This window comes from Bidens hawaiensis, unplaced genomic scaffold (assembly GCF_021521415.1).
Source record: "Bidens hawaiensis isolate Kalapana, Puna unplaced genomic scaffold, B.hawaiensis_p1.1 tig00009570_1, whole genome shotgun sequence".
NCBI classification, from domain to species: domain Eukaryota; kingdom Viridiplantae; phylum Streptophyta; class Magnoliopsida; order Asterales; family Asteraceae; genus Bidens; species Bidens hawaiensis.
Genome location: NW_027491715.1, coordinates 731465 through 751229, shown reverse-complemented (window position 1 = coordinate 751229; position 19765 = coordinate 731465). Strand labels below are relative to the sequence as shown.

The window sequence follows — 19765 nt, the reverse complement described above, 5'->3', positions numbered from 1 at the left end:
CCTACGGAGTGACCCAATAGGTACTTGTCCAACCTAACCATACGAAGCCCTTAAGAGCCTCCAAGTCATCTCCAATTCCAGGGGAAACTCACCCGCTCGAAGGCCCATTGGTGGTAAAACCCGGACGCCCTCGGGATCGAACCGAATATCACAAACATACTAATATATTTTTTCATTGAGCCACTCATACCTCTAAATTACCCAAACTTCCTACCACTACACCAAATCAAAGAATTATACACAACTATATTAAAAAGTGAAATATTAGGGCTGGCATATCGTGTATACCCGTACACGATAAGACACAAACACGAAATGTGTATACATGCACGCTACACGAAAACTTATCGTGTATCTGTATCCCAAACACGAACACAAACACGAACCTGTTACTACCTGGTATACACGAAAAAACATGATAATACACGATAAGAGCTCTTTTGAAACACATATTTGACAACCTATTTAGTGAAACAAAAGCCGGAGATGGAATGTTCGTGAGTGGTGACGGCTGAGAAACAAAGAGTGAGAATGTTTTAGAAATATATGGTTTAGGATAACTGATAATTATATATATTTAATTATAAAAATATAACCATATACTTAACATGTACTTAACAGATAAACATGTATTTTACTCGTTTAGACACGAAAATTAACAGGTAAATTCATAACTTGTTTAGTACACAAAACCTTTTCAAAAATCTTACATGTTACCTGTTAAAGTCGTATAAATACATGTCGTATTTTCGTATCTCGTATATAAATTGCCCCGCCCTAAAAAAAATCTTTCTCAAAATATAAGGTTGTTTTTTAAGTCAACCCCTTAAATATATACATATAGGCTATAGCCCTAACAAAGTCCCAAGACCCAAATTAATAACCAGTCCGTTCAGGAGCTCCGTCTATGGCGAACGCAATGTAAAAAAACTCATCATTTAAACAATCAATCAATTCACAGCTTCTGAGATTATCGCAATGGTGGTTTCATTCAAGGTCTCCAAGACCGGTACTCGCCCCAAACCTAAACCTAAACCCGATCCACAACACGAAGAAGAAGAAGAAGATGTTCACAATAATAATAATAATAATAATATTAATAATAATAATCAGTTTGCTGTTTCAGCTGCAAAAACTAAACCTAAACCTAAACCCTCGGTACGTATGCATCTTCTTCACTTTCGTCTAATTGTTTAATTGCTTTGCAAATCGGTTGAATCGCGTGTTCGTTTGTGCAATTTGATTCAATCTGACGTGTGATTAGCTCAAATTGAATCTATTTGCTTACAAATTTGATGATTATGGGAAATTGAGCACAGTAGAATTAGGGATTTGTAAGATTTTTATATGAATTTTGCTTAATAGGTGAAGTGAACTCAGTTGGATTGTTTACTGGTGTAATAATATGCTAGGATACTTAATTTAGGGTTTAGGAAAGATGATGAAACTTGTAAACTCATGAAAACCTGTTTTTTATATACTTTTATTATGTAATATGTTAATAAAGTTGATAAGTTTCGTCTTGTCTAATTCTTTTGCTATTCGGTTGAATTGTGTGTTTGTTTGTGCGGCTTTGATCAGTCTGACGTGTATTTAGCTCAAATTGAATCTATTAGCTTACAAATATGATGATTATAGTGATTATTTAGGGAAATTGTGTAGACTCGCGGATGATTTGAATTGAGCTCAGTAGAATTCGGGATTTATGACAACTTTGTATGAATTTTGTTTAATAGGTGAATCAAACTCAGTTGGATTGTTTACTGGTGTAATAATATGATGATGAAACTTGTAAACTTGTGAAAATCACTTTTAAACATTTTTATTTATGTTTTTCGTATTTTTTATATGTTATTATACTCATTCGATTTGTATCGGCGTATTGTTTTGCAAATCGGTTAAATCGCGTGCTTTTTTGTGCAATCTGATGAGAAATTTGCGTAAATTTTCAACAAAGTTGATGATTATGGGAAATTGTGTAGAGTTGCAGGTGATTTGTATTGACCACAGAAGAATTAGGGATTTATAGAAGCTTTGTGTAAATATTGTTTAGAAAGTGAAATGAAGTCATTGGCTTGTTTACTGGTGTAACAATCTGCTAGGACACTTAAATTAGGGCCCAGTGGAAACCACTTTTAACCTGGTAGCTAGTGAAAACCACTTTTAAAATCTTGTTTTTATTTTTATTTTCATGTTTTCGTTCTTTTTACATGTTATTAATCTGTGCCAAAACCAAAAAGAAATAAAAAGAATAAGTAGATCGAGATACATATATGTAGATTACAAGCTCTACATATACATATTTTCTTTTATTTTTGTCTTTTTTGTTTTGGTAAAGATTAATAACATATTAAAAGAATGAAAACAAAAAATTAAAAAAAGTAGTGTTTAAAAGTGGTTTTCACGAGTTTAAGTATTTTAATGGTTATTATTTGAACCTTTCCCTTGGAAAGATAGGATCTTTGCTCATAATTAACTTAAGCTATTACAGACTTTAAACTTTTTGTACACTTTGTTTGATATAACGTTTATGATGTATGCTGAAACTGTAGGTTGATGTTGCTGAAAATGGCAGAGATGATTCTGAAATTTCAGGTATTTTGCTAAAGAACATTAATTACCGCACTTCTGTTCGCCTTCACTGGCTGTTCGGATACTTGGTTTGCTAATTTTATATTTTGTTTTTGTCAGATGCTGACATTTCTTTCTTCATAAACCTCTTTCCTGATGGATATTCAATTGGAAACCCCTCTGAGGTTTGTTACTACATTATGTCAGAATTTTGTTTTGTTTATAAAATAGCTTTGAAATCGACTAACTACTTTGTACACACTTTTAGAATCGGATTGTTGTACAAGATGATCCAAAGTTCTTGCACCCATATGATCGGACATCAGAAAGCCTATTCTTGGTAATTCTCAATCTTCATACTTTTATTTTACTTATGAAATGCACAGATCGGGTTGGGTTTTCATCTCAAATGGGTTAGATGAGTAAATAAGCGTAGTTCAAAAGGAAATGAGTTAAACGAGTTGACAGAGGTCCCCCGGTCTATTTTTGACGCAACCATCGAAATCATTTTCATTTAAATATTGGATTGTAACTTGTAATTATAGCCAACACATTAATTATTATGCATAAAAACTGGTAAATAAGAGTTTGCGGGTCAGCTTGACCTCATGTGGCACTTCCTAAAAAATTACCTTTCAATTAGAACATGTTTTCACCCATACCTAACCCATCCATCCTTGCACCTATACTTATATCTAAATGTATGACAATCTCTTCAGTTGAAGCACCCTTAGTCAACGGGACTGTTAATAGCCGGCCCCTCGTACCATTGAAATTTCACACCTTTTCTTATCAATTTAGTTAGTGTAACACCAAGGATGAGAAACCTTCCAAGAAGCGTTGGTAATAACCTGCCATAACCAAGAAACTTCTTACTCCAGTTACTGTATTAGGTGTTGGCCATTAGTAAATGTCTCAGCTTTTGGCGTTTCTACGTCGATTCCCTTCGCAGAGACCACACGACTGAGAATTAAACTTTCTAAATTGTGAATTCTGCTTGGAGGGAGTAACATTTCCTGGTCACATGGTGTATACGAAAGGAATCGAACTGGATCTGGCGAAAGTTGAGGCTGTTACTAATTGGCCAGTTGCTAATTTGATAACTAAAGAAAGAAGTTGCTTGAGTTTGTCAGATATTTACTGGTGCTTCGTGTTCAAGGTTTGTTAAATTAGAAATGAGTGATTATCAAAGAAATTTTAACACACCTGTTTTTTTATTGGTACTTGAAGGCTATTGAGCGTGGCTTGTTACCTGCTGATTTATTGGATGATATACCATGCAAATATAACAATGGGGCAGTTGCTTGTGAGGTAAGTGATCACATTTTATAGAAATTTAGAACTAACGTTTAGACACATTCCTTCTGATGTGGTAATATTGCAGGTGAGAGATTATAGAAACTCTGCTTCAGAACCAGGAGTTAATAATGGTTCCTCTGCAGATTCATCACGCCCAATTACCACCAAAATACGCCTTAAAATGTCATTAGAGAACGTGGTTAAGGACATCCCTTTGATTTCTGACAGTTCTTGGACTTATGGTGATTTAATGGTGAGCTTTATTTAATATGATAATAAATTAATAATCAAATGAAAATATTTAAATATACTGCAATCTAACAGTTAATTTATTTGGGCCTGTAGGAAGCAGAAGCCCGCATATTAATAGCCCTAAATCCAAAGCTGGATATCAACCCAACTCCCAACTTAGACCGACTCTGCAGACCTCCAACTTGCACAAATGTAAGTTTTATAAGCTTAATAATAATCCTGCTGATGTGGATAAATTATTTTATTTTATATTATTTTTTGTTTGAATTCACTTATTATTTTGTTACAGCTAAATTTGAATATACGAGAACTTAGACGGAAGAGGTTGAGGCAAATGGCGGGACCGGACAATTCGGTCAACGGGAAGAAGATTTGCATTGACCGGTTCCCGGAAAACCAAAATTCAGCGCTGATGGTGCAGCCGTCTGATTTTGTGAATTCGACTGGCCAAAATGTTGTTCCAGCATCTCCTTCACTGTCTTATCAATCAAAATATCAAATCGGGTCTGGAAACCCTAGAGTTATGCAGGATCATGGTTCCGGGCCCGTACAAGACATGATGAATTCATATTCTGAAAGCATGAATTCAAATTTGGGTAAGAGGGAAAACCAAGATAGTCAACTGTCTTCCATGACTGGTTTGACTAAAAGAGCTAGGTCAAACTCAATGGGTCTTGATGGAAGTCAACAACAAATGGATGGATTAAATTCACTCATGCAGCAACAGCAGCAGCAACACCAGCAGCAACACCAGCAATCAATTGGTAGAGGTATTCAGCTACCTTATAATGGTGGAATGCAAAGGTATCCATTTGACGGAAGCTTCAATCAAGAACCGTTTACAATGGGTCAACCCGGATTGAGATACAATCTGAAACAAGAGCCTGTTGACCCAGAGCTAAACCGAAACATGCAGATGGTGGATTCAGATGTTGACCCGCGCCTACAACAACAGAGGCTGAATCAGCAGTTTCAGAGATCCAGTTTTCCACCAACTCCATGGAACACTCTGGATAATTCTAGGAAAGAGGAACAATTTCAAAGAAGAAAGTCAGCACAAAGTCCACGTGTATCTTCTGGAACGTTACCTCAATCTCCTCTATCATCAAAGTCAGGGGAATTTTCCAGTGGATCTCATGGCGCGCAGTATGGTGCACCCCAAAGGGACAAGTCGGCAGTCACTTCAGTTCCAACTGTTGGCGGGGCTGGATCATTGACTTCTAATGCTCAAATGGCAGCCAGAAGATCAACCTCTCTTCCAAAAACCCCTGCTGCTATGAGTGGCGTCGGATCGCCTGCTAGTGTAAGTAACATTAGTGGGGCTGGGCCCTTTAATGCCTCCAGTCCGCTTGTCGGAAAAGAGGCTGATAAAAGCATACGTGACAAATTCTCAAAGATTGAAATGTTGACTGCCAGGTATTGAATATAGAGTAAACTAACTTTAATTACTTTTATTGATGTTGAGCTTATATGATTAATTTTAAATTTATTGCAGGTATCAGTTAAACATGAAAAAGAATAAGGTTGATGAATACATTGAGAATACATCATTTAGCACTCAACAATTGAATCATCATCTCTTTAATGATCTCAATAATGAAAACCCTAAAGATGAAGACATGCCCCTGTCTAAATCACTTGTGGGAGGGAGCATGAATGTTTGCAAGACCCGAGTTTTGATCTTTGAGCAGAAAGAACGTCTGCTCCAAGGTTTGTTTGTTGAAGTACTATAAAAAAGTGTGTGTGTATATATATATAATAAGATGTTGACTTTTTCTGATCATATATGCTGACTTTTCTTTCAGGAAACGGGTTCTCAGTTTCAAAATTGCGTACTAGATTGATATTATCAGAGAAACGTGACAATGGCACAGTTGCAATGCATTATGGAGAATTAGATGATTGTGATTACTTAGCTTCAGAAGAATGCCTTCCTACACTTCCCAATACCGTTAAGTTTTACTTTTTATTTCTTTATAATTTTGTATCCTTTTGAATTTAACAAATACAGTATTTCTAACTTTTGACTTGACTTAATGTTACAGCATATTGCAGACTTGCTTGCAGCTCAATTCCAGACACTGGTATGATATTAAAATCTGAATTCACTAATTTCAAAATATTATCTTTTTTACTTTTTAATGTGTATGAAAGATAATAACCATATTATAACTTGTTTTGCGCAGATATTGCGTGAAGGTTATGAACTTGCGGGTGATCATCTCCAACCAAAACCAGCCAACACCGTTCGATCTTCCGGTGATCAACCAAATAATAACCCGTCTGGAGTATTATCCCCAAAAATTGAAATGTCAGATACGGTTTCAGGCAATGAAATTGCAAAACCATCTGATAGTGGAAATAATAATAACACATCAGTGAATTCATCAGGTCCAAGAATGCATCCACCTGCAAATTCACAACCGATGCAAATCTCGCAAGGCGGAAGCGGGTTATTGCCGCCTGCACGGCCCATGCAACCGGAGTCACAACCGTCATTTCAACAAAATCAACATAACTTGATGCAACAACAGATGCAAAGATCATCGGCTATGATGCTTTCCAATCCATTATCTCATTTAAATGCAATGGGACAAAATTCAAACATGCAACAGTTAGGTCATATGTTGAATAAAACCACCCCGCTTCAACTTCAAATGTTGCAGCAGCAGCAACAACAGCAGCAACAACCTCAAATGCAGAGGAAGATGATGATGGCGCTTGGGAATGTTGGAATGGGGGGTAATACCGGGAATAATATGGTTGGGCTTCAAGGCATGGGGAATAATATTGTTGGGCTTCAAGGCATGGGGGCCAATCGTGGGATTTCACCACCGATGTCGGGGGTGCTATCGGGAATGGGGAATAATATGGGCCAGTCTTCGATTAATATGAACCAGGCGTCTAATATTAGTAATGTAATAAGTCAGCAACTTAGGAATGGGGTGATAACACCGGTTCAAGCTCAAATGATGAATGCAAAGCTTAGAATGGTACAACAGAACAGAGCTATGATGGGTGGGGCAGGAGGGCAATCTGGTAATATCACCGGGTTGCCAGGTGCAAACCGCCAGATGCATCCAGGGTCAAGTAACTATTCCATGCTGGGTCCTGGTATGAACCTGGCAAACAATGTGAACCCAATGCAACGAACTGCTATGGCCCCACCAAAATTAATGTCCGGCATGAACGCTTACATGAATCAGTCACAGCAATTGCCAAATCAGCAACAACAACAGCAGATGCATGTACAGCAGCAGCAGCAGCAAATGCCACATCAGCAACAACAGCAGCAATTGCCACATCAGCATCAGCAAATGCAGCAACAACAGCAGCAGCAAGAATCATCATCTCCCTTACAGGCGGTTCTCTCGCCACCTCAGCAACAGGTTGGTTCTCCGTCAATGGGACTGCAACAACAAGCTAGCCCTCAACAAATGAGCCAGCGGACCCCGATGAGCCCACAGTTAAGTTCTGGTGCGATTCACCCACCAATGAGTGCAGGTAATCAAGAGGCTAATTGTCCTGCAAGCCCACAGCTGAGCTCACAAACCATGGGTTCGGTCAGTAGTATGACTAATTCACCAATGGATATGCAGGGTGTTAATAAGAGCAGCTAGCCATAATCATACATGCTCACTGTTGATTTATCTTTTTTCAAGTTTGTGTAATGGAGAATAGTATTTTGGAGGGTAAATGTATAGATATATATTTATATGCTTGAAACTGGGACATTTTAAGGTCTAATGTTTACATATCGGTGTTATATGATTTCAAACATTTAACATAAATCATGTGTTCAATTCCAAAAGATTGAATAATATTTAGCATTGGAGTTGTAACAATTTATTTATTTAGCATATTATTTTGAAATGATTCTTGATAAGATTATCTGAAGCTACAGTCTACATTGGTGATTATCAGCCTGCGTTCTGACATGATTTCTGGTAATATCATTGAGAGTGGGACAGCCAGAAAGAGCCATTGTGAGCTCAAGTTCTTCCTTTAACATTTCGATCACTCTTTTAACTCCATACTCGCCCTTTGCAGCCAACCCGAACAAAATCGGTCGCCCAATCTGCAATATTGGATTACATTATCTAAGTATGATTATAAGAAAGATACTGGAATTTTGAAGTTATTATCCTATCTGCAGGTGAAATTACCATAACAGCTTGTGCACCAAGTGCTAAAGCTTTGAACACATCAGTTCCTCGTCGTATGCCTCCCTCAAAGAGAACTGGTATTCTTCCTTGAACTGCAAGTACCACCTGCAAGGCCATTAATTTTATTAATAAATGGTGATTAAGTGAATTTAGATTTGTTAACGACGGATAATTACTTCTTCAAGAGCATCAATGGTGGATGGGACATAATCTAGTTGTCGCCCTCCATGATTGGACACCACGATCCCTTTAACTCCCGCTTCCACAGCTTTGATGGCTGCCAAGAAAAATAAGCTAAGATTAGAGGCGTCAAGATGGATGAGTCGGACGGGCTGAGAAATGAGTTGAATCGGGTCTTACCATCTTCGCGAGTCAGTACACCCTTTATCAAAATTGGTAATTTTGTAATGGACTTTAACCAAGCAATGTCCTGCAAAACCAATCAGTTGTAACTACTTCTAGCAAACAATAAAAAAACTATTATATAAAGACATGATACCGAACTTATCCAGAGTTAGCAGGCTCCTACTTGAACCAACTAAACAAAGGCAAACATGGTAGAAAAAGGCCCCACTTAAAAAAAGGGGAGCTACCGGCCCGTTACCATAACTCTAAGTAATGGATGAAAACATATCGATATGCTAATCATGTGACAAACTACGGGACCCGGATTCCATCATTTGGAGCCCCAACCTCGATATAAACACTTTTTCTTGGATTATTTTATTTTCTATGGGAATATTTGATTGAAGTAATTTATAGAGTTTGAACCTTTGACCTCCTATTTTACACCTTAACCACCATATTACCAGTTATTATCCAACTAAAGTGGAAATAGCGTTAATGTAATGCTCTAGTTATTGCATACAATATCAAATTTTTCTAAGACAATTTTTTTCTTTTATTTTTTTGCGCTCCGCGTCAAGACCACATAGATATAAATTGTGGGTCCTTTTGGTTAAAAGATTGCATAAGAACAAAGAGATGCCAAAAGTAATTTCTTATACCTTCCAAGAAAAAGAAGGATCAAGGCTACTAGATGCAAAAGCTTCAAGATTTGAACCCTTACTCTGCAAATCACATATAATGTAATGCATTAAAAAAATGCATAATAAGGAACCCTAAAAAACCAACAAAAAGATTGCATCATGAACTTCAGTTGACATAAGACCTTCAAAATTCTTTAGCCGGGGTGCAATCATTCTACATAAAATGTTGCAACATTAGTTATATATCTTGAAAAGAAAATTAAAAGTTAACAAAAATGAAAAGGCCATAAAAAATAGTCAACAAACTAATTTTTGTATATCAAAGTGTCTAAAATGGAGGTACTTTTCATTTTTCTAAAAAAATGACATGTTAACTCTTAAACATATGTAAAATGTGATAAAAGTGACTTTCAATGTTTTTTTATTTCAAAAAAAAAAAAAGAAAGAAAGAAAAGCTATACCATCTTGACAAATTTAGAGAGTTAACAAATCATTATTTTAAATATTTGAGGGACTCAATATTCAAAACTAACTTAGTGACTTTTTCGTGTATTTTTTTTATAAGTTGAGGAACTTTTATACACCAAGATAAGGTTGGGAAATTTCGTTAAAACTAAGAAAGTATATTAGATTTTATATCTTATTAACCTAAAAAGAAAGATTATTTTATGTAATGTTTTTACTTGTTTTTTATATCAGCCTCCCTACGACCAATTGTAGGAGTATCAACAGTAAGAAGAATAGCTTTGAATCCATTTACTTCAGCTCTTTTCACCATCAAAGCAGATATGTCACGTCTCTTGTACACCTAAAAACAAATGCAAAATAAATTAATGTTTACATCTATATATATAATATATAAGCAGAGTTTGGATCAAATACAAATGAAATTAGTCTGCTAATTATGAGAATCAAATAGAATAATATATATACAAGTAGGGTAAATATGTAACTATATCATATTAATTACTCTCTGAGTAATTATGATATAATTACATAATTACTCTACCTGTATATATAATTACTCTACGTGATTCTTACAATTAGCATGTTAATTTCATTTGTACGTTAACTTTCCCCTATATAAGTAATTAGAGCATTATTTGTTACAATTTACGGGGAAGGTTAACGTACAAATGAAATTAACGTGCTAAACGTGAGAATCAAGTAGAGTAATTATATATACAAGTAGAATAATTATGTAATTACATCATAGAGTAATTACATAATTACTCTATTTGATTCTCACGTTTAGCACATTAATCTCATTTGTATTTGATCCAAACCCTATACTATACTATATATATAATATACGCCTTTAACTCATTAATTCATCATTCAATTTGATTTTCCTCTAATAATTTGCATTCCTTAACTTAAATTTAAAACATAGTATTTTTTTGGCATTCTAAGCTATATGAGTGCTGGTATCGTACCAGTACCAGTACCGTGACGAACCAATTTTGACCGGAAAAACATAGGTACCGGTATCACAATATTATCAGAATCGTTACCGGTATTTGTTTCTATGCTTTCGGTCTATGTACATGTCCATATTCTTTTGAGCACATCACGACTTTATTTTCGGGGTTTCACTTTCGATTGCTATAGCGAGTGCGCACTAGTTAAAATTATAAAAAAAAGTTGCATACATATAGCTGAAAGAACCGAACAGCATTGCAACTGGAAGCAACTTCCTCAATTGTGCATGTAGCTGAGAAAGATACTCCTTGCAGTAAAAAAAATATAATAAAAATTAATAAATTAAATTAACAAAAGTAATTTAGTAAGTTGTGGTTAAAACAATAAAATTACCATTATGACATCACATGCAGCCGCTGCTTTGGCGGTCAATATCTCTCCTGAAAAATACATTCAAAAATCACATACACACAAGAAAATAGTTACTAAACATGAAACTATGGGTGTTAAACATGGGTGTTCAACAGGTCGTGTTTGCGGGTTGATGAGTCAACCCCGACATGAACCGGAACACGATATGGGTTGACACGTATACAACCTGTTTAAACCTAATTATTTTACTTTTTGATATTTTAGTCTAAAATTTTAAAGTGACAACAAAAAAATACAAATTTATGTAAGAGATTTGTGTTTTAAGTATTCAACCATAGAAACTTATCCTCATTTCTTTTTATCTTTTAAATTCTTGCAGTATATACCCATTTTATATAACTAATCACACAATAATAACTTTTCCAAATTTATGGCATAAAATAACCATACATTTTAAGTTGTCACATAATAATATTTAAAAAAAAAACTTTGGCATAAAATACGCAGACAGTTTAAGTTATCACAAAATAATAATTTTTAAAAAAATCTTTGGCATAAAATGTCCGGTCATTTTAAGTTATCACGCAATAATAATTTAAAAAAAAATTGGCATAAAATATCCAGTCAGTTTAAGTTATCGCATAATAATATACCCGATCAGTTTAAGAAATCTGTGAATTATGAATTTTCCTACCTCCCGGATGTGCCAACTTATGCATAGAAGTTGGAGCAATCATAATTGGTGCAGAAGTTTTGTAACCCAATATTGTTGTTGACATATCTATTTTACTCACATCCACAAGAATTCTTGGCCTAAGACTGTTTTGATAAAATAAAATGTTGTTAAAAAGATAATAATGTATATGATAACAATGTTATAAAGTTAATAATATCTCACGTATGTAATTCGTTTAAATGCTTCGACATTTTGTCTAAGTGTGTGTTCATCCTCAGCTCCACCAGCAAAGAAATCATAATACATTTTTGGCAGAGCTTGTTTTGCCAATACTTGATATTCCTTCACATTCACCGGTTCATCGCCCATTCTCATCACTTTTGTTTCTGGTATCAAGAATTATGATTAGTTGTTCCTTTCTATCGAGTTTGAGCCAATATGCATATACACGTATATAAACATTTTTAAAATGGAATCATAAAGAAAAAACAAAACTAGCCATTTTTCAAATAAATATATATATTGAAGTAGTTCCTACTATATGATAACCGAATTAACTGTCGAACCATTTTAACCACCACTGACACACTTTTTAACAAAGCATTGTGTTGTTAGAACAAGGGGTGTGGATTTCTAACAAGACACGAACCTAACTCATGTAAATTGTATCGAAGTCAATGGAAGGGAACTCTCAATCTATAAACCTAATACGGGCCTACGGGCCATAGACTAAAAAACCTCATCATTAACACTCCTACTCAAGTTGCAGTATTAATGATAATCATGACCATCTTGTTACAAATAAAACTTAAAAACATGACCAATATAAACTAAACTGAAACTGGGACAAGAAAGATTAATATACATTGAGATCATACCTGTTGTGTTGATGATCTGCAGAGAATGTAGTGTTCAAAAGTTAGTTTTGGTGAAATTATTTAGTGGATCCCTATACAAATAATAATCACAATAATGAGTCAACGCAGCACAGCTAAAATGGACCCCATGTGATTGATTGTTGCATATGAACACCAATTTGCCTTTATATATATATAAAAAAAGAAAGTTTTATTAAAAAAGACATGGGTCCCACTTGCAATAAACAGCCTCTCTAAACTGGTCTGATTAGATTACAATATTAACTATGTTACACAAATAAATAGTCCTCGAAGGGTAAACGAACGAAAATGGCTTCATATGCCGTGCAAATAAAACGTAACGAGTTAAAATCATTGGCCTATTCATTAAAATCAATGGCTTACTAACAAGCAAAACCATGTATCATGAGACTGAGTGAATATTACACCACACCAAATCCATATATAAAATCCATTAATCCAACAAAATAAATACTTTCTAAACATAAAGGTTTCATTCAGTTAACCACCTCTATATATCAAGCAACTACATATATGCTGAAATTAGAGGTGGTTAAAAATTATGACTATATATATATATGCTTGAAACTGGGACATTTTAAGTTCTAAACTCTAATGTTTACATATCAATGTTCTATGATGTCCAATATTTAGCATTGAATGTGTAACAATTTATTCTTCCAGCTAATCTCATTATCTGAAACTACAGTTTACAATGGCGAATATCGGTCTGCGTTCTGACATGATTTCTGGTAATATCGTTGAGAGTCGGGCAGCCAGAAAGAGCCATTGTGAGCTCAAGTTCATCCTTCAACATTTCAATCACCCTTTTAACTTCATACTCGCCCTTCGCAGCCAGCCCATACACAACCGGTCGCCCAATCTGCAATATTATCGAGTATTGTTTTAAGACATCAATAAAACTATCATATGTTTATCTTATTTGCTGGTGGATTTAAAGTACCATAATAGCTTGTGCACCAAGAGCTAAAGCTTTGAACACATCTGTTCCTCGTCGTACTCCTCCATCAAAGAGAACTGGTATTCTTCCTTGAACTGCAAGTACCACCTGCAAGCCCAATACATTTCTTAATATTGGATTTGCTAAGTGATGAATAAATATGTATAATTACTGATTACTTCTTCGAGAGCATCGATGGTGGCTGGAGCATAGTCTAGTTTTCGTGCGCCATGATTAGATACTATAATTCCTTCAACTCCTACTTCCATAGCTTTGATGGCTGCCAACAAAATACAAGCTATAGTTAGAGGTGACAAGATGGACGGGTCGAGCAGGTTGAGAAATGAGTTGAATCGGGTCGTACCATCCTCGCGAGTGAGTACACCTTTTATCAAAATTGGCAATTTTGTAATGGACTTTAACCAAGCAATGTCCTGCAAAACAAATCATATGTAACTACTTCTAGCACACCAAAAAAAAAAAAAAAACTGTTATTTAACAATTTGATGCTAAAAGTAAATTTTTATACCTTCCAAGAAAGAGAAGGATCAAGACTCATAGATGCAAATGCTTCAAGATTTGAGCCCTTACTCTGCAAATTGCATATAATGTATTGACCATTAACATAAATGCATAATAAGGAGCTCTAAAAAAACAACAATAAGAGAGTAATTTCACTTGCATCATGAACTTCAGTTGACATAAGTCCTTCAAAATTCTTCAGCTGGGGTGCAATCATTCTACATAAAATTTTGCAAGATTAATTATTTATCTAGAAAAAGAATAAAAGTTAACAAAAAACAAAGGATTAATACCATAAAAGAAAAAACAGTGTATTTCCTTAGCTTGTAAAAATCGACGACAAGGTCACTAAACAATTTATTGTGTATCGTAATCCATGGAATTGGAAAAAATACACGTACTTTTTGACTTTTTTTAAACTGATGTCTTTAAACTTGTAAAATTTTTGATAATGTGACTTTTAAGAGTTAACAAGCATTACTTTACATTTGTTTTTATTTATGTACATTTTAGACAAGTTCCCGGACTTTAAAATATAAAGATTAGCTTTGTGAATTTTATCGAGTGTTTCTTTTACAAGTCGATGGGCTTTCACTTTCATATACCAAAATTAGGACAGGTACTTTCTTTGGGAAATAGAAAGTATATTGGAGTTTTATGGTATTAGTTATTAACCCGAAAATAAACACAATTTTACGCGATGCTTTTACTTGTTTTTTATATCAGCTCCCTTCGACCGAGTTTAGGAGAATCAACAGTAAGAAGAATAGCTTTGAATCCATTTGTTTCAGCTCTTTTCACCATCAAAGCAGATATGTCGCGTCTCTTGTGCACCTAAAACAAAATCCAAAATAAGATACATTTAAAAACTCGATTTTAAATGCAACAATGAAGTCATGAAGATTGCGTACATATAACTGAAAGAATCGAACAGCATTGCAACTGGAAGCAACTTCCTCAATTGTGCATGTAGCTGAGAAAGATAATCCCTGCAACAGAAATAATAAAAGGAAAAAATAAATAAAATAACAAAAGTAATTTAGTAATAAGCTGCGGTTGTAGCAATATAATTACCATTATGACATCACAAGCAGCCGCTGCTTTGGCGGTCAAGATCTCTCCTGAAATATACAATCAATATTCACAAACACACAGGAAAATATTTGCTAAACATGAAATTGAGTGACTTTTGCATATTTTAGTTTAAAGTTACAAATATACGACGTAAAATAAACAAATTTATATAAAACAGTTATATATGTTTAAACTATAGAACCTGGTGTTCATTTTTTCCCTTTCAAATTCTTTCATAAAATATACAGTCAGTTTGTTTAAATTATCACATAATTATAAGTTTTTAACTTTTTGTAACATAAAATACCCGATCAGTTTAAAAAATCTGTGATTTATAAATTTCTACCTCCCGGATGTGCCAACTTATGCATAGAAGTTGGAGCAATCATAATTGGTGCAGAAGTTTTGTAACCCAATATTGTTGTTGACATATCTATTTTACTCACATCCACAAGAATTCTTGGCCTAAGACTGTTGATAAAATAATATGTTGTCAAAAAGATGATGATGATGATGATGATAATAATAATAATGTATATGATAGCAATATTATAAAGTTAATAGTAACTTACGTAATTCGTTTAAATGCTTCGACATTTTGTCTGAGTGTGTGTTCATCCTCAGCTCCACCAGCAAAGAAGTCATAATACATTTTTGGAAGAGCCTGTTTTGCCAATTCTTGATATTCCTTCACATTGACTGGTTCATCACCCATTCTGATCACTTTTGTTTCTGGTATCAAGAATTATGATTAGTTTGAGCTTATATATGTATACGCGTATATAAACCGTTTTAACATTGAATTAAAAATCACATTTTTTTACACGAAAGTAGCCATAGTGGCCCGTTCAACCCATTTATTTTTCATTTTATTAAAATGTGTTTTATGTAATAAATTAAATCAGTTGGGAATCTTATGAAAAAAATTAAAACTTAAAAAGGAAATTGACACATTGTATTATAATTAAAATGTAATTGTTTTATATAAATTTTGTATTTTTTGTTATAAAAGTGTAACTTTATGTTATTAATATGCGAAAACATTAAAAAGTAAATAATTTCAAGTCAAATGGATCGTGTTCGTGTTCAATTGTCTTACACAAATTTGGGTTTGGGTCGTCTTCAGGTTCATGTCGGGTTGAACCTGTCAAACAGCGAAGACGACCCGTTTAACACCCCTAGGTAGTTTACTGAAGTTTCTAAATTGGCCAAAGTCTTAAACTTTCACAACTGTTTAGGATCTTGAAAGTTTGATAGACCAGTTTTGAAATGAAACTGCTTATTGCATTTTAATAATTTAAACCTTGTGGACATTTATGAAGTGATATTGCATGTCTAAAACCCTAAAATCTAGACAATGAACAGTACAAATGAACATGATGTATATATTCTACATAATTAAACATTAAATGAATCAAGAATATCAATATTAATATGCATAGAAATCATACCTTAAACTGCTATTAATCTGTAGTGGAGGAGGTTATGTGATATAAATGTAAAGGATTAGGTGAGAACTTATTTTTGTTAATTTTTTTAGTGGGCCCATAAACAATAATCAGACACATGAGTCATCACAGATAACATGGACCCCACCACCCAATCCTTGGTTTATTCATGTGTTAGACTTTAATCCTTTAAATTTAACTTTTTGTCAATTTTTGGAACCTTGTTTTTACTTGTTATGGTAAATGTCTTCTCAACAGAGGAAGATCTTAAGTTGTTGATATATTGTCAAGGACAATCATTCTTAAGTTGGGGATGCTTTAAGTGTTTTGACCATCAACAGATTTCACCATTCACGGAATGTCATTTGAAGATTTTAAATGGTGGAATCAAGAAGTGTGAGGAAACGATATATCATCCAAGAGCAAATACTGTAGTTAATCATCAGTGTAGTGTAACACGAACAAACGTAGTAAAATGATGAATAGAGTAAAATTCTGTTAACTAACACAACACATGCTCCAAAATTGAGTTTTAATCCAGTGATTCATATTACTAAAACACTTTATATTATCAAAATCTCCTTGTTTAGTTTTAGAACATTAACAAAACAAAGCACCATTCTCTAGCTGCACGCCTGCACATCAATGTGCAATGAGTGAATATTACACAACACCAAACCAAATCCATGTATAATAAATCCATTAATCCAACACAGGATAAAGTAAATGTTTTCTAAACATAAGGTTCTTTTAATTAACCACCTCCATATAGCTAGCAACTATATATGATGAAAATACAATCATAATTTATAACCTTTCTACTTGAAGGCTCAAATAACTCGTAATATCTTAATCCGCCCAAAAACAACTGAATACAAACCATTGATCACCAAATCTTATTTCTGGCCCAGAATAACAGAATCACAACTCCAAGAACAATTGCAACAGGAGCCCACTTCCTTATCAATGCCTACAATTTAAATAAAATAAAAAATAAAATAAAAAAAATAATCTAAGGGGTGTGTTTGGGATTGCTTATTCTGTTTTGAAATAAACAACTGCAGTCTGCTTATTTCACTCAGGATCTTGGGTAAGCAATCTCAATTCCCAAAACTCTTAAAACAGCTAATTGATTAATCAAAACGTAAAATGCAATCCCAAACACCCCCCAAGATGCAGCAAAAACCACCAACAACTAATCAATTCTAACCTGTCGATTTAGATCTCTTGCTTTGTCAGCATAGACGCGAGATTCAGAGGTTAATCGGCTTGACATTTGACTGACCTCTATAAAAAATCAATATATATAAATTAATATTTTCAATAGCTTCACATAACAGATGACAACTGAAAGAAATGAATAACTTACGGTCCAACTTTTCACCAACACCAAGAACTTCCTGCACGTTACGGGTCATTATTTGGTGCACTTCATAAAGCTCATCATTCAACTTTGCAATATTCCTCTGAGTTCTTGTGTCTTGGTACAACTTCTTAGTCCTCTGTATAAACGTATCTATTCACAAAGAATGTGTTAATCAACAAGAATGTTAATTACTTAATTACCAGTGCTTATCATTGAAGGCAACATTTACCAAATTTTATAAAAGCATAAGGTCTTGCAGCAGTTTCAATTTGATTCCCATAGCCGCGCTCAAATTCATTCTTAAGATCTTCAAGGTATTGGAAAGCAAGCTTCTTTGGGTAAGCACGATCACACATTGTCAAATAACACACCCGCCCTTCAATTATATAGCTGAAAATATTCCACATATAAAGTTAAATTATCACCAACAAGAATTACATAACATACAGTAACATATTTTAAAGAAAAACAAAGGCAGACGGAATAGATAATACTGGAAAATGTAAGGGCCGGTTTCCACAGACATCCGAGAAGCTTCATTTTGTCCTCTTGAAAGGTTCTTAAACAAGGCCTTAACTTGCTGTTTATAAAACTCTGCATCCTGCATATCACGGCCATCGTCTAATCCTTCAGCTAGTGGAAGGCCATCGGTAACACGAGCAATCATTGTCAGCTTCACCATGTTTACTTTCAGAAGCTTTAAATTGTATGAAATTTAAAAACAAAAACCCTGCAAAGAGTATTATAAGTTTATAACAAAAAAACTAAATACATTAGAGATTTAGAGCAATACGAATTTGTTTCATAAGCTAAAAAGTGTTTCAGTAAGGTATGTTGTTCAGAAATTTATATACAAATTACAGACTACGGGGAGAGATGCAGTACGTTATGACTTTCGAGAGCTCGGCTCGTTTCGAGCACTTTTTCTAAAACTCGAGCTTGGTTCGTGAATTGTTTTTTCAAGTTCGAGTCCTGGATTGTTTATTATTTATTAACTAATTTATATGCATTTTTAATTATTTTTATATATTTTGAGAAAAACCTTAAACGAGCCTAAGCTCGACTCGAGCACGGCAGTGTAGTGTGAAATTAATGCATAGAAGTCCAAAGAGATAAAACTTAAAAATACAGAAAGCTTGTTAAGGCTCAACAAGCCTAAAAGAGCTTCCCGAACAAGGCTCGAGCTCAGGCTCAATAACTAAACGAGAGGCTTAGGCTCGGCTCAAGCTAAAAAAAGCTTGGGTCGTTTGTAGCTTTTTATCGATCCGATCTGGCGATCTCAAAGTAGCTCGAGAGCGGCTCGGCTTGTTTGCACCCCCACTCCCCTAGAAATTAACCTACTAAAACGTACAAAGAACTACCCTACAGTTTTAAGTTAGAGTAATTACACTACAAAATATGAAGTAGAGCAACAATAATTACTCTAGTTATCTGTACGCTTCTCACAAACTATTTGTATTTGATTCTAACACTACAGATTAGCCAATGTAGGTAATGGAATTAGATCTATTATAAACTACAAAATCAACATACGATTAATCAATGCACGTGATCTCAACTCACAAAAACATCAAGCAGAATTGAAAATTGAATAATAATAATAATAATAATAATGTGATTACAAAGCCAGACCTAAACTAGCATCAAACGTAACTCCGATTCGATCTAAACCTATCAAAATCAAGCATAACAAATCACATGCATAACAAAACAGAGATAATCACCTGAAATTGTAATTTAGGTTAATTGATCTGCATTAATCGATGATT

At 34.3% G+C, this 19765-nt stretch overlaps 2 protein-coding genes and 2 pseudogenes across 4 annotated transcripts; 1 reads left to right on the top strand and 3 right to left on the bottom strand.

Moving 5' to 3' along the window:
- The first annotated feature begins 978 nt into the window (after positions 1–978).
- LOC143532980 (protein PHYTOCHROME-DEPENDENT LATE-FLOWERING-like) lies at positions 979–7744 on the top strand. The gene is made up of 12 exons (XM_077027882.1): positions 979–1158; positions 2553–2595; positions 2692–2756; positions 2840–2911; positions 3802–3882; positions 3956–4123; positions 4216–4314; positions 4412–5538; positions 5618–5832; positions 5928–6073; positions 6168–6206; positions 6309–7744. The coding sequence occupies exons 1-12, from the start codon at positions 979–981 to the stop codon at positions 7740–7742; spliced, it is 3669 nt and encodes a 1222-aa protein (XP_076883997.1). The 3' UTR covers positions 7743–7744.
- Positions 7745–7856: 112 nt separating this feature from the next.
- Positions 7857–11461, bottom strand: LOC143532948 (peroxisomal (S)-2-hydroxyacid oxidase GLO4-like; annotated as a pseudogene). The gene is made up of 8 exons (XR_013135270.1): positions 11458–11461; positions 10930–11006; positions 9961–10085; positions 9296–9491; positions 8649–8718; positions 8465–8565; positions 8289–8393; positions 7857–8200 (listed from the first exon to the last, which is right to left on the bottom strand). The product of XR_013135270.1 is annotated as a peroxisomal (S)-2-hydroxyacid oxidase GLO4-like (transcript).
- A 1834-nt stretch (positions 11462–13295) lies between these two features.
- LOC143532981 (peroxisomal (S)-2-hydroxyacid oxidase GLO4-like) lies at positions 13296–15910 on the bottom strand (annotated as a pseudogene). Its single transcript, XR_013135276.1, has 11 exons — positions 15755–15910; positions 15529–15653; positions 15183–15229; positions 15020–15097; positions 14819–14942; positions 14212–14326; positions 14116–14178; positions 13951–14020; positions 13766–13866; positions 13590–13694; positions 13296–13508 (listed from the first exon to the last, which is right to left on the bottom strand). The product of XR_013135276.1 is annotated as a peroxisomal (S)-2-hydroxyacid oxidase GLO4-like (transcript).
- A 1371-nt stretch (positions 15911–17281) lies between these two features.
- LOC143532925 (25.3 kDa vesicle transport protein SEC22-1-like) lies at positions 17282–18719 on the bottom strand. The gene is made up of 5 exons (XM_077027828.1): positions 18491–18719; positions 18226–18386; positions 18000–18146; positions 17841–17917; positions 17282–17600 (listed from the first exon to the last, which is right to left on the bottom strand). The coding sequence occupies exons 1-5, from the start codon at positions 18676–18678 to the stop codon at positions 17517–17519; spliced, it is 657 nt and encodes a 218-aa protein (XP_076883943.1). The 5' UTR covers positions 18679–18719; the 3' UTR covers positions 17282–17516.
- Positions 18720–19765: the final 1046 nt, after the last annotated feature.

Excerpts from the sequence above, each read along its gene's own strand:
- LOC143532925 (XM_077027828.1), bottom strand. The coding sequence starts at position 18,678 with ATGGTGAAGCTGACAATGATTGCTCGTGTTACCGATGGCCTTCCACTA. Across the intron at positions 18,387-18,490 it reads ACCGGCCCTTACATTTTCCA|CTATATAATTGAAGGGCGGG; the intron begins GTATTATCTATT and ends GAATATTTTCAG. Across the intron at positions 17,601-17,840 it reads CAAGAGATCTAAATCGACAG|GCATTGATAAGGAAGTGGGC; the intron begins GTTAGAATTGAT and ends TTTAAATTGTAG.
- LOC143532980 (XM_077027882.1), top strand. The coding sequence starts at position 979 with ATGGTGGTTTCATTCAAGGTCTCCAAGACCGGTACTCGCCCCAAACCT. Across the intron at positions 1,159-2,552 it reads AACCTAAACCTAAACCCTCG|GTTGATGTTGCTGAAAATGG; the intron begins GTACGTATGCAT and ends CTGAAACTGTAG. Across the intron at positions 5,539-5,617 it reads ATTGAAATGTTGACTGCCAG|GTATCAGTTAAACATGAAAA; the intron begins GTATTGAATATA and ends AATTTATTGCAG.